The sequence below is a fragment of the Lepisma saccharinum genome, chromosome 22 (assembly GCF_977018435.1).
Source record: "Lepisma saccharinum chromosome 22, izLepSacc3.1, whole genome shotgun sequence".
NCBI classification, from domain to species: domain Eukaryota; kingdom Metazoa; phylum Arthropoda; class Insecta; order Zygentoma; family Lepismatidae; genus Lepisma; species Lepisma saccharinum.
The window spans coordinates 26,164,288-26,178,503 of record NC_139250.1 but is presented as its reverse complement, the minus strand read 5'-3'; the positions used below and the strand labels follow the sequence as shown (position 1 = coordinate 26,178,503).

The 14,216-nt window shown below is 36.2% G+C and overlaps 2 protein-coding genes across 2 annotated transcripts in view; one reads left to right on the top strand and one right to left on the bottom strand.

Moving 5' to 3' along the window:
* The window catches only part of LOC146005032 (phosphotriesterase-related protein), a 71,555-nt gene extending 70,614 nt beyond the window's left edge, over window positions 1-941 (top strand). Inside the window, exon 7 of the mRNA XM_083144171.1 lies at window positions 177-941. Coding sequence (XP_083000297.1) covers window positions 177-305 — 129 coding nt within the window. The 3' untranslated portion in view covers window positions 306-941. The remainder of the gene's footprint in view (window positions 1-176) is intronic.
* A 42-nt stretch (window positions 942-983) lies between these two features.
* The window catches only part of LOC146005031 (dipeptidase 1-like), a 112,247-nt gene continuing 99,014 nt past the window's right edge, over window positions 984-14,216 (bottom strand). Inside the window, exons 10-11 of the mRNA XM_083144170.1 lie at window positions 3,719-3,857; window positions 984-1,672 (exon numbers count right to left, since the gene is read on the bottom strand). Of these exons, the coding sequence (XP_083000296.1) occupies window positions 1,553-1,672; window positions 3,719-3,857 (259 nt within the window). The 3' untranslated portion in view covers window positions 984-1,552. The remainder of the gene's footprint in view (window positions 1,673-3,718; window positions 3,858-14,216) is intronic.

Genomic DNA, 14,216 nt, shown 5'->3' with positions numbered 1-14,216 from the left:
TCCTTTATTCTTTCCCACCAGAATTGCTTTTGTATCTCCTTTCACTTAAAAATAAATTAACTTTACTTTAGTACCATTCTTTTGGAATAACCCTGTATTATCCATAGACAGATGCATGCATGAAGGGAAAATTTAATATTTTCATTACTTGAAGTACTATGTTTTTCATTTTTCAGATCAAATTTGGTGGTCATGGTTACGCGCACATACTCTTGAACGTCGCTCCAAGGCTTTCCGGGGAAGGAAGGGACAAGGAAACAGCAGATAAAATTTTAATTCAAAATCCAAAATCGTGGCTCTCATAATATTACATCAAATAAAACTGTTTTATAACATTATAGAGGTACTGAATTTGTGGTTTTTAAGGATGGAAGTTATTTTTGTATTTTTAATTGAAAACTTAATATACAGCTATAAATTTTATTTTACCATTGAATAATTGTTTAATTCAATAACCTCCAGAATATTGTTTCTTACAATGCATGGCAACTTTTAAACTGAAAATTTTAATTTGATCTTTCACACCTAGTAGAAATTCATTTGAGGGAACATGAGACCAAAAATTATTCTCGTGGAATATGGCTACCACAAGCTCTAATACAGTCATTGTGAAAAATAGCATCGGTGTGAAAAATACTCCAACCCACTCTCCCAATTTGGAGTTACAAAGATCGAAGGTAATAAGGATTTGTTAGTAGTTTCAGTACAAAACAAATCAAGTGATGTCTTGAAGTAATTTCGAGGGCCTCCGGATTCGAATCTCGACCTGGGCATTCTTTATGAGTGTCCCTTCATCAATTCCATCATATTGTCACTCATCCGCATTGTCGCGATTAGCCACAAGTGACAAAAAAGCAACGCTAAATGAACAATAAAAACTAATGAAATCAAATCGAAGTATTTTTGAGATCATCAATTTAACTAAAGGTAATTGCAAGCTATCTTACAGAAGTTTGAGCTTTAAAAACACTTACGACTTCGATTGAAAATAATATGTGCTTTTATTTATAAAATAGTGACAAAATAATACAATAAAGATTGTTTCGAAATCAATAAGCCAGTAGCGAGGAAACAAAAATAACATTGGCGATAAATATATTGGGGTATAAGGATTATATGTATTTCATGTTAATAAACAAGATTATTAAATAATAATTATATACACACAACGATGTAAAAAATGCACAGCTAGAAACATATATAATAAGAGTCATTGTAGAACGTTTTCTTCATTAGCATTACATTGTTAATAGTGTTCTACGTGCAAGATTAAATAAATCGAATTTCGTAAAACATGACTGACAAACTTTTTCTCCTTTCTTTCACAGAATACATAATTTTCGTTGTCAACTTTCACTTTCTTCTTTATAAGGTCTCACTTATGGAATTAACTGACAATAAATGCTTGTTTTTATAGTTTCAAACCTGAAATTTTTGTAGTTCAAATGTCAAATCAACTCACTTCAAGTCCCATTCCTATAGTGAACCAGCAATTTTTTCTTATACCTTTCAACGATATGATAGTGTTGAAGATTGCTTCGGTGAGCGAATATCAGACTTCTATTTCTACGTCAGAAAGATCTGCTATGCATGGATATTTCTCTGCAGCTTCGGGCAAAGATATTAAGTCATCCGAAGGCGGGATATGCAGGGCTCTCATTTCATCACGCACCTGAAACACAAAGAATTAACACTCACTGTCAAAGTTATGCAACGCACAAAGCATTATAGTACAGTTCAAAGTTCAATTTTGAATATTCGTGTTGCCTTCGTAGGTGCATTACTTAGGGAATATTTTAAAAAAATAATAGGAAACTGGAAACGAGTCATTCCAGCAAATTTTGTAAGATGCATTCTGGGCACGAGCTATCATGTTCACATAATTGTAATTTTGTAACAGTTGAAGAGAATATATGATTTTTTAATTTATTTACTTGAAGTTTCAGATACTGTACTGAAAGACCATTTTATACTGAAACTGTAGCAACAAGAAAAATAAAACTATCACAACAAAACAAGACAATACAAGATGGCAGATGAAAGAAAATAAATTGTTACACGTACATTCTTAGTGATTGTCGGACACTACACTATGTTCTGAAAAGAAAATATCAATATTTACAGGCAGGTTATTATATAAGTGGGGGAGCCTATAGTAAAGATACCGCTGTAGGAGAGAGAGCCTTGTAGTGGGAATGTTAAAGAGCTTTACATTGCGGGCTGGCCGTGCTGACACTGGTAGTGCAATTGGTTGACTGGGAATTCGGTTTTTATTTTGCCATTAATGATTTTATGCAAAACTTTGATGCCTGCTAGTTCGTGACGAGTGTGTGATGACTGGATATTCAAAATAGACATATCTGTTTTATGGAGGTGTTTGGGAGAAGGTATTCTATGGCGAGCAATGGCGAGGAAAAAGCTTATGACAGGATCAATCCTGGATAGATTCGTTTTAGAAGCCATAGTCCAGATGGGACGTGACACCCTTTGACACACTTTTAAGATTGGATGCAGAAAATAGAGGAAGGGCTTTTGTTTTAAGATATTTTATTTTCGGGATTAAGGATAATAGTTCGTCACGTATTTACGTACAAAGAGATCTGATACCACTACAAGTATCACTTGATCCCTATTTCTTATTACAAGAGTCAAACGAAAACCTTAAAGAGTCCAATAAAAATTGTAGGATACACTGTATACAGCTCAAATTAACATGAGGTATCAACTGCTACTTACGAAACGACCTCAAGGCTGCAACAATAATCAAGTGAACTTCAAAACATCATTTTTGTTATTTTTAAATGGTGCCTCCTATACACACTTGCACTAGTGAAGAGGAATAGTTTCTTGCCCTCTGTTAGTCTAAAACGTACAGATCTCGGCAAATGAAAATGCAATATCTCTGTGAATGCTTACCACACCAGCAAGTTTATTAATGGAGGATAAAGTTCGACAATGGCCTCAGTTCGCAGGCAGATGGGTGGTAAGGCCTTCGCAGAGGCTCATAAGTGACTGCACGTGGATCCCCCAAAAAACTTATTCTTCTTAAGGCATACAGGCACTAATTCAAAGTTGAAAATATATGTAGATTAGCAATAGGTCTGTGCTAAAATGCAGCAAACTTGTTCAACTCAACATACAGAAATCTACTAGACAAGATACAAAAAACTTAAGGTTTTATTTGACTCTCCCGTGTACTTATTTAATGGATTTTTTTTGTCGATGCATGCAGGTAAAGCCCGACCCTGTGGCCGAGTGGTTAGCACATCGCGCTGCGACGCCAAGGGTCCCGGGTTCGAATCCCGGTCGGGCTTGGTTGTTTGTGAATGTCCATTCATCAATTTCATAATTTCATCACTCATCCCCATTTTCGCAAATTAGCCAAGAGGCACAAAACGCGAAGTAAAATAAACTAAATCAAATCAAAATCAAAGCATGCAGGTAAACACCTAAGAAGGCAACACGAATTCTCAAAATATTCACCGTTCTGTGTATTTTCATGTGACAACATAGAAAGTTCTCGTATTTCCATGTTCATTTTGAAAATTTTAGCTAGTTGCAAAGCTAGACTGAGAAAAACCGCAAGAAAGTGTTTGGACGCTCAATTGAAAACACTTAACCAAACCAAATAACGTGCCCTCCAAAAGTTGTTTGAAATTTTGTATGTCTCATAATATCACCTATAAATGATTAAGTATGGAAAATGCCCAAATCTCACCTTCTCTACTTCTTTGAAAACACGTAGCAGGTTCAATCCTGCTATTTTCTTCAGGTCTTCTACTGTCCACTGAAGAGTCCTGAGGAGTTCTGCAAACAACAATGGGTACATGGAAACGTCTTCCAGGCCTCTTGGAGTTCTGTGACGAAAGATAAAAGGATGAGAAGGCTCTTGATATATCAAGTGAATCTTGGTAAAGATAACGGATTTGCCGTAATTTTACCTCGATACAAAAAAAAAATATACATGTAAGGTAACTGGGGGGAATAACGCCTATTGAAGTAATAACGCCAGGTGGCTATATATCGAAAAGTTGAAAGTGAATTCGATAGATGGCATATGTATTGTGTGCGTTACTAGCAAGTAAGTCACGTGATTCCTTTGTTCTGACGGCGCGCCATTCTTCCCAGTGTGAGTTAGCTGTTTGTGGTGAAAGCTGGAGACGCTGATGTAAAATTGAGAAGGTAAGTTCTTAGTGTGCAGAAGTTTTTTGCTCACGTTAGAGGTTCGCGCTCTGTATTATTTTTGTACGTGGGTCGTTATGTTTTCCAAACGTGCTACTAACTAATTCTCTTTGTTTTGAGGAATAAGCAAAATGACTTCCGAAAGAGGAACTTGCATATTATGGGTAATAGCGCCAACTTCGATTTGGGGTAACAACGCCAACTTTGCCATTGTGTTTATTTTTAATATGAGATATCTTCAACACGGGCACTTATTGTTTGCTTTCGGTTTGTGTTTTAGATGCCACGAAAGTACACGAAAAGACATATCAGAATGTATCAGTACTGTAGAAAATAAATAAACGTGGAAAATAAGTAGTTGTATTTACGGTACTATAAACTCACGAAAGTATGAACCCCCCCTCAAGCAGATTTGCTATACTTAAAACAAGCTGAACATGAGCATATGAGCTTTTTGCTCAAGTGTGGAATCTTGTCTAATTCAAGATTTTTGTAAAAATGCCCTCGGGAATATTTCGGAAAGTATGACCCCCCTCAGATTGATTTGCCTATACTTACAAAAGGCACTTCTGTGAGATTGTTGTCCATAAATTTGTTAAAAATATGCCCTTTTTGATATTTTTTGATATCTTAAGTATAGTGACTGCTATAGTGCCCTAGCAGGTATAGATTTCAAAATTTTGTTAATATTACACTTTTCAGAAAATTCTATTTATAAAAATTAGGCATTTACAGCTTAAGTATTGCATATATCAGGAAAATTATAGAGACATAAAATGTAGAGAATCATGCCTAGAATATGCCTACAAAATTTCAAGTCTCCAGTACTGATAGTTTATGAAAAATCTCAAATTCAAAAAATTATCGATTTTTTAACAAAACTTCTAAACAGCCTCTAGATTTCAAATATGCAACCCCCATGCACCTATCTTGAAAAATAGGCAAGTTATTTAAGATCTAGAGAACAACAAGAGATTTTTGAAAAATTATAGAGATCAAAAAGTTGCATCTTGCCATGCCCAGGCCAAAGCAACAAACCCCATGTCTCTAGGATTCATGGTTCCAGAGATAATCAAAATCCAAAAAATTATCGATTTTTTCAAAATTTGAGTATGTTGCTCTGGGGAACATGCAGAGTCACCCCATAAAATATTACTGGCCTAGGATCAAAATTAGTGAAAATTGCAAAAATAAAATAATCGATTTTTTCAAAATTTGAGTATGTTGCTCTGGGGAACATGCAGAGTCACCCCATAAAATATTACTGGCCTAGGATCAAAATTAGTGACAGAATGCAGAAACAAAAATTATAATAGGGCTTGGATACAGCTACCAGCCATTATATTTTTATTTTGAACACAGCACTTAAAACTAAGCCAAGATGCACCCCCACCCCCACCCACACCCACCCACCCACACCCACCCACCCCTACCCACCCCCACACCCACCCACCCACATCCATACATATTTACTTCCCGGCACACTTCTATTGCATCATGTTGTGCAATATTAATTGATTAAATGGTTATGACATAATGTGCTGATGTGGTGTTTTCTGATTGGCTAAAGCAAGCAAGGTTTTGATTGGTCCGACAAAACTATAAAAGCCAGGGCACAGTGCAGATTCTTCACCATTGCTGGATCGGCAGTGGAACCCACAAGTGGGGGATAGAACCTGAACAGGCTCCACCAAAGTATAGGAGACTTGAAGCATATAATTTGGCGGAATAACCCAAGTAAGGTCATAGAGACAATATACACTGATGCAATAAAAGCCAATTTTTGGCAGGGGGGCCAAAGTGGTTCCTAAATACAAAATAATTAATATCTCAAGAACTAATTGACATAGAGCTATGCAGTTTTTTTTGTCTGCACTGGAATAACCCAAGTAAGGTCATAGAGACAATATACACTGATGCAATAAAAGCCAATTTTTGGCAGGGGGGCCAAAGTGGTTCCTAAATACAAAACTCAAGAACTAATTGACATAGAGCTATGCAGTTTTTTTGTCTGCACTGAACTCAACTGATCCAGCATAGAGTTTTGATTTGAACCCCAAGAAATTGTATATAAATACCAAAGCCAAAAATATTAATACACATATACACACACACAAAGCACAGTGTTGAACTCAACTGATCCAGCATAAAGTTTTGATTTGAATCCCAAGAAATTGTATATAAATACCAAAGCCAAAAATATTAAGTGTATACACACATATATACATACACACACACAAAGTACAGTGCTGAACCCCAACTGATATTTTTTATTCAGTATAAAGTTTTGAATTGAATCCCCGGAAATTGTATATAATAAACAACAGCAAAAATGCCGAATCAAAAATATTGCGACCAGTGCAATAAAAATATATCCAGCCCCAATTGGGCCAAGCACCAAAAGATTTGTAACCCGGGCAAATACAGAACTCCCACAATAATTTGCCCCAAATGCCATAGAAAATACAGCATGCAATACTTCACATATACACATAAAGATACTTGCTCTGCATTGCCCTCTCAACCATCTACATCTGGTCTGAAAAGAAAGCACGAAGCACCTCTTAATGCCAGAGCAGCAAAACAGCCACGCTATGAACCTATCCGTAGCAGTTTTAACGGCCAATTAAGGGATCACCGGTTTGTATCAGAGCCAAGATGTGGCATTGAGAATTTCTTGAACAGTGTAAATCCTAAAGTGCAGGCAATTCTAAATGAACAAAATGGCTCTTATAAGCTGTCCCTCAAATTGTTTGTACAATATAAGAAACCAAACGGTACAAAATTTACACATCCCCACTTAACAGAAACTGTACCTGTATATTCAAATACAAATTCAGACAAAATAATAAGCAGGCTGATAGATCAATTGAACATTAAACACTCTGAATTTGCGGCAAAAGAGTCAGGATGGAGCCTATGCGGTTCATCACACAAGTTATATGTTAATATTTCTGAATTCAGCCCATTACAAGGTTCCACTTATGTGCCATTACCTGCTAATATTAAAAACAGAAGAGCCGTGGTCAATATAGAAAATACCGACCAGAAATGTTTTCTGTGGTGTATATTAGCTGCTTTGTATCCAGTTTCAAGGAATCCTCAGAGAATAAGTTATTACAAACAGCATGAACATGATTTTGACGATGCAATGGAGGGTTTGGAATATCCAATGTCTGTTCAGAATATTGATAAATTTGAAAAAAGGGCCAGGCACATCAATGGCAAACAATTATCTATTAATGTATTTACTTGTTCTACTGGCAATTGCTTGATAGATCCTCTCAGAATCAGTACATTTGATGATGATTCTGCAATTCCGATTGATCTGCTCTTAATTGAAAAGGATGGTACATATCATTACACTCTGATACATAATCTTGAAGCTTTAGTGAGAACACAACTAGACAAAACTCATACAATATTTAAGTTGTGCAGAAGATGTTTAACTGTATTTGATGGTCAAAAAATGGTGAAAGGGGTTCGGGAAGAGAGTGCAGAAATTGCTAAAAACAAGTTAATTGAGCATCTGAAATACTGTGGCAACCATAAACCTGTTCATATGGTGATGCCCAATCCAAGTGAAAATTGCAAATTCAAAAAGTATGAAGCCTTGTTGGAACACCCAGCATATATTGTTTGTGATTTCGAATCGAACCTCAAACCTCTTGCATTCTGCAATCCAGATCCCGAAGAATCTTCAACTACACCATACCAGTTACATGAACCTTCCAGCTTTTGTTATACAGTTGTACAGGATGGTGTAGCTAGTGAGCCATATTCATACAAGGGACCAAATGCCATCAAAATATTTGCACATAGAATAGAAAATGTGTGCCGTGACATAGCATCTAACATCTTATTAAAATCAAAGCCTATGTTGCCTTTAACAGAGGAACAGATTGAAGATTTCAACAATGCAGAAAAATGCCCGGTATGTGATTCTGAATTTTCAGATACAAATATCAAGGTACATCACCATTCTCATACAGATGGTCGATATAAACAGGCCCTGTGTAATAGCTGTAATATTAAGATCAAGAGACCAAGATTTGTCCCCATATTTTGCCATGGAGCATCCAATTATGATTTCCATCATCTGATCAGGTACGAGGGGTTTGACAAGCAGAATTTAAATATTTTAGCTGAAAATGATGAAAAATATATATCTATTAGCAAGATAATTAAAGTTGATGGTGTTCCTATTCACATAAGATTTCTTGATTCTTACAGATTTTTATCTGCTGGCCTGGCCACACTGGCCTCTCAATTATCTGATGATCAATTCAAAATCACACGTGCATTGTTTCCAAATCAGGACCTGAAATTAATTAGGCGGAAGGGTGTATATCCATATGACTATGTTACAGATTTTTCTAAATTTGATGAGTGTTCTCTGCCACCACAACAAGCATTTTACAGCAAAATCAGAGGATCTGGAATCACTGATGATGATTATCACCATGCTCAGTTGATGTGGAACAATTTAAAATGCAAGACATTTGGTGATTATCACATGGCATATTTAAAACTTGATGTAACCCTCTTAGCTGATATATTGCAAGCATTCAGAAAATCTTCCATGCAAAATTATAAACTGGATCCAATATATTTTTACAGTGCCCCGGGCCTAGCATGGGCTGCAACGTTTTTGAACACTAAAATGCAATTGGATCTGATCCACGATCAAGATAAGTATCTGTTTATGGAGAAATGTATAAGAGGAGGGATGGTGCAATGTTCCCAGAGATATGCCAGAGCAAATAACAAGTATATGCCTGATTATGATCCAGCACGGCCATCAAATTATATAACGTATGTAGATGCAAACAACCTCTATGGTCACGCCATGATGCAAAAACTGCCATATGCAGAGCTTGAATGGGTTGAAAATTTCAATATTGAAGATCTTAAGGACTTTGATGACAGTGAATATGGCCTATTCATAGAGGTTGATCTGACAATTCCTGATGATTCGCACAATAAATTTTCTGATCTGTCCCCAATTCCCGAGGTCCAGTGCTCACCTGGCTCTAAACAGAAGAAGCTCATGATGACACTGGAGCCGAAACAAGGATATGTTATATATTACAAAAACCTCCAGTTCCTGATGAAACATGGTGTTCAAGTGACCAAAGTTGGCAAAGTCTTGAGGTTCAGGCACTCAGAATGGTTGAAACCATACATTGATACAAATACAGAGCTTCGAACATCTGCAAAGAGCCAATTTGATAAGGGCTTGTTTAAATTGATGGTGAATTCAGTGTATGGCAAAACAATTGAAAATGTCAGGAAACATACCGATGTTAAAATAATTACTGACCCCAGCCGGAGCAAAAAATTGGTTGCAAAGCCTAATTTCAATTATAGAAGAATTTATGATGAGCACATGGCACTTTTCAACATGATGAAAACAAAGATTAAGTTTGATAAACCTATTTATGTAGGGGCTGTGATATTGGAATTGTCCAAATTACATATGTTAATATTGTATTATGATGTGCTGAAACCTTTTTATGGTGATCGTGTAAAATTATTGTACATGGACACGGATAGTTTTATTCTTGATATTCAAACAGAAGATGTTTATCAAGATATTGCACAGTCTGAATTGTTTAAATATTTTGATACCAGTGAATTGCCTGGCCATCTGAATATTCAACCCCACAACAAAAAGGTGCCTGGCAAGTTAAAAGATGAGACGCTTGGTGATGTTATTGTGAAATTTGCTGGGTTAAGTGCCAAGATGTACACTTTTAAAACATGTAGTGCTGTTGTCAAAAAAGCCAAGGGCATTGGCAGAGTGACTGTTGACAAAGAGCTTAAATTTGAAGATTATGAAAATTGCATCAAATCCCAGAATTCAATCAGAACATCAGAAAATAGAATTCAGAGTGAGGATCACTTATTGACTTCAAATATTGTAAGAAAAGTGGCCCTGGACCCACATGATGACAAGAGATGCATTTTATCATGTGGCATACATACTTTACCTTGGGGGCATTGTGATTTGAAAAGTGGGAAACAATGCCCAATTACAGAGCATGATTTGAAATAAATAAACATGCCTATGAACTTATTTGGGTTCAAAAAACAAGGTATTATGGACCTGCCAACACCACAACCCTCTCCTGATATGCTGTCTAAACTGAGTGGCTTGTTAATTATTCACCTGAACAGCATATTTACAGATAATGATGATGAAACAGGTAAAACATTGTACATATTTAACAATAATTTAAATCATTACCAATTACCTGTAGGTGGGCAATTGCAATTTATTACAACCCCTGAGGGCGATGTCAAGATTTCAGTAGGGAGAAATATTTATAGAATTAAGCACTCAAATATGATTTCTGGCACTGTATATACTGTTTCTGCTGGTGACTGCTTATATATTGAGGTCCCTGGATCATATGACAAGCTTATACCCTTTTTTATAGAATTAAGAATCAGATACTCTATAATAAATAACCATTAAAACAAAAATGCCTAATGATATATTTGGCCATACAAGACATGAAGATCACAGTGATGAGATTCTGATGCTTGATGTCAGAGTCAAGAAATTAAGAAGTGATTTACAAGCTTTACAAACCACACTCAATGCCAGTCTTCAATTAGAAATTACAAATTTACAATCACAATGCATGGACCCTCTTCTTAAAATTGATTCTGAACTCAAATTGCTGCTTCAGAGATATACTGATTTGGCAACATTGGATAATTTTCAAAGTTTAGAAGAAGCTGTAGCAGCTCTTCAAGCCAAATTTAAGACCCAGGCTAACAACTCTGAGCAATTGAAACAACAATTGGAAGAACAAATAAATAATGTCCAGGCACAGCTCCAAACAATTGTCAAAAGCATAAAATCACAGGAAGATTTTGATCTAGTGATTTCCACTCTAAAAGAACAGATTCAATCCCTCCAAATACCTAATCTGGACCCTCTGAACAATGCCATAGCCGAGGTTAAAGAAAAAATTGAGACACTTGAAAATTTTATGAACAACTTGCCATCTTCTGATGCTTTGAATGCAATAACTCGGAGTGTTGCAAATATCAAGCTGCAACTTGAGACATATGAAGATTTTGGAAAAATTCAAAGTACCATAACCCATCTTGAAGGTACAATAGCAGCAGTGCAAAGTGATTTGTCAAATGTACTAGAATCCAGATTGCCTGGGATTGTAGATACACTTGTCAGTGTCCAGCAACAAATCACAAAGCTTGAAAACCTCAACACTGAATCTGAACTATCTCATTTTCATCACTTGATCGATGATATCCAAACAAAGCTTGAAATTTTACAACAATCAACACCCTCTCAGGCAGATATAGCCCTGCTCCAAAATGCTATGCAAAATGTGGCTGATGCATCTGAATTAAACAATGTGAAATTGGCACTTGAATATTTGCAAAATACAGTATCAAATCTCCCTACATCACAGGAACTTAAAAATATTAAGAGGGCAGTGAATCGCATATTGAAATCAGAAGATATCAAGAATATCCAAGCAGAGATCAAACATCTCACTCAGACAGTGGCCACTCTACCAACAAATCAACATATTAATGAACTGCATGCCCTGTTTGAGGATATCAGAAGACAGGTCCATGATCTTACTGCTCAAAATTCAAAATTGGCAGTTGTTGAAAATTTGCAACAAATTGTAGCTAATATCAAGCAACAGCTAGGAACCATGGAATCCAATCAAGCAAATGCTCTGTCTGTTTTTGCCACCCAGCTACAAGAAATTGTGCAACAATACAAGAAACTTATTGTGGACATAAAAATCAAGCCAGGCCACGATGATGTTGTTAGGACCATCAATGAGCACCTTGAATCTGTAACAAGCAGATTGCTCACAGCAGAAAAGGAAATAACAGGCATAATCGAGAATCCAAAACATACAGTAATTCTTGAATTGTACAGCATCCCCAACAAAGAATATGATTCTCCATTTACACCAGGTGGCAAAATATATATGCTGTCCCCTGCACAATTTTATTACCAGTTTTTTGTTGGGGGCACATTGAGACCAATCAAGATCAAATATTGGCATCAACCACAGGCACACCACTACCCTACCTTATCAATAACAAATGCTGATAACAAAGTAAAAATCACCAGTGTAGAGTTAGAGGATTTTACAGACCCCAATACATTAGAAACATCTTATGTTGAAGATGATGGCTCTCTGGAATTTAAAATACAAATAGGGGACAAATTATATTTAGAAAATCCTGCAGTATCAGCTGCTGAACACCCCATAGTTGCAATATTCTTGTTTACATATTATGTCTAGACAAATTATTGTTGATGAATTACACAGACAAGCCAGACATAATTATAAGAGACTCCCAGTAGTCACAAAGGGCATAGATGATTTATGGCAGAGCGACTTGATTGAAATGGCAAGTGGACAGCTGAAAAACTTAGACAAAATCAACAAGGGCTACAAGTATCTACTCACTGTCATAGATACATTTTCAAAATTTGCCTGGGCTGTGCCACTCAAATCCAAGACTGGAAAATGTGTTACAGAAGCCATCAGAACAATCATCAATCAGAGTGGAAGATCCCCGCGCTATTTGCAAACAGATAATGGCAAAGAATTTTATAATTCAGTGTTTCAACAATTTATTAAAAGCCAGTCAATACAACATTACTCGAGTTACAGTGATCTCAAGGCCTCAATTGTAGAGAGATTCAACAGAACCCTAAAAAATCTTATGTATAAACAATTTACACTTCAAGGTAATTATAAATGGATTAATATTCTTCCAGAACTTCTACATAAATATAACAACTCGGTCCATTCCACAATCAACATGAAACCCTCCGAAGTAACTTCATCTGATGAGCAAAAATTGATCAGGACTGTTTATTATCCTAGATACCAGCCAACAACAAGAAGGGCCAAATACAGGGTGGGTGATCAAGTAAGAATCAGTAAATATAAGCACTTATTCAAGAGAGGCTTTACAAGAAACTGGAGCACTGAATTATTTACAGTGGTTCAAGTTAAACCCGGGACCCTTAACACATATATAATAAAAGATCACAGAGGAGAAATTCTCAAAGGCAGGTTTTATGAACAAGAGCTCAGCAAAACTAAACAGCCTGACACATATCTCATAGAAAAAATCATCCGCAGAAAAGGCAACAAGTTACTTGTCAAATGGCTGGGTCATCCGGAAAACAGCTGGATCGATGCAGACAAAGTGATAATATGAGCACCTGGGATGTTATAAAAAGGCTGCCAGAACCTGAACAGCAGATTAAGAGAAATGGCAAGTTGCTGCCTGAAAATATTAGATGTCTTATTGTTGGGCCATCGGCTTGTGGTAAAACTACACTAATGGTTGATAATTTTTTATTGGCACCCAACTGGTTAGACTGGAAAAACAGGCACTTGTATGTCTTCTCTAAGAGCTTGGAACAATTAAAATATCAGCAGCTGATGAAGCTATATGATGGATTGGATATTGCCACTTTTGAACCAGATGTTAAGCCACTTCATGAATGTCTCGATAATTCTGTTGTTGTGTTTGATGACATTATACTGGATAATCAAAACAAGGTTAGAAATTTCTTTACACAGGGGCGGCACAAAAACATTGATTGCTTCTACCTTGCACAGACTTTTTCAAAAATTCCGAAGCAACTGATCCGAGACAACAGCAATTTTATATGTGTGTTTCATCAAGATCATACCAACCTCAAACACATACATGATGAATATGTAGGTGGGGACTTGAGCTACAATGATTTTTCCAAGTTTTGCAGTAGGTGCTGGAACCAGGACAGTTATGGGTTTGTCACAATTGATATGACAAGAACACCCAATAGCGGCAAATACAGAAATAAAATCAACGATTTTCTAGACGTTGAAACATATATAAATAACCATGAAACGACCAGTCATTGATGATCTTAAGTTAAGAGATTATCTTGTAAAAAGATTTAAGGGATGGAAATCAGAGAACCGAGGAATTTATGAAAAACACAAACAAACAGAACAGCCTGT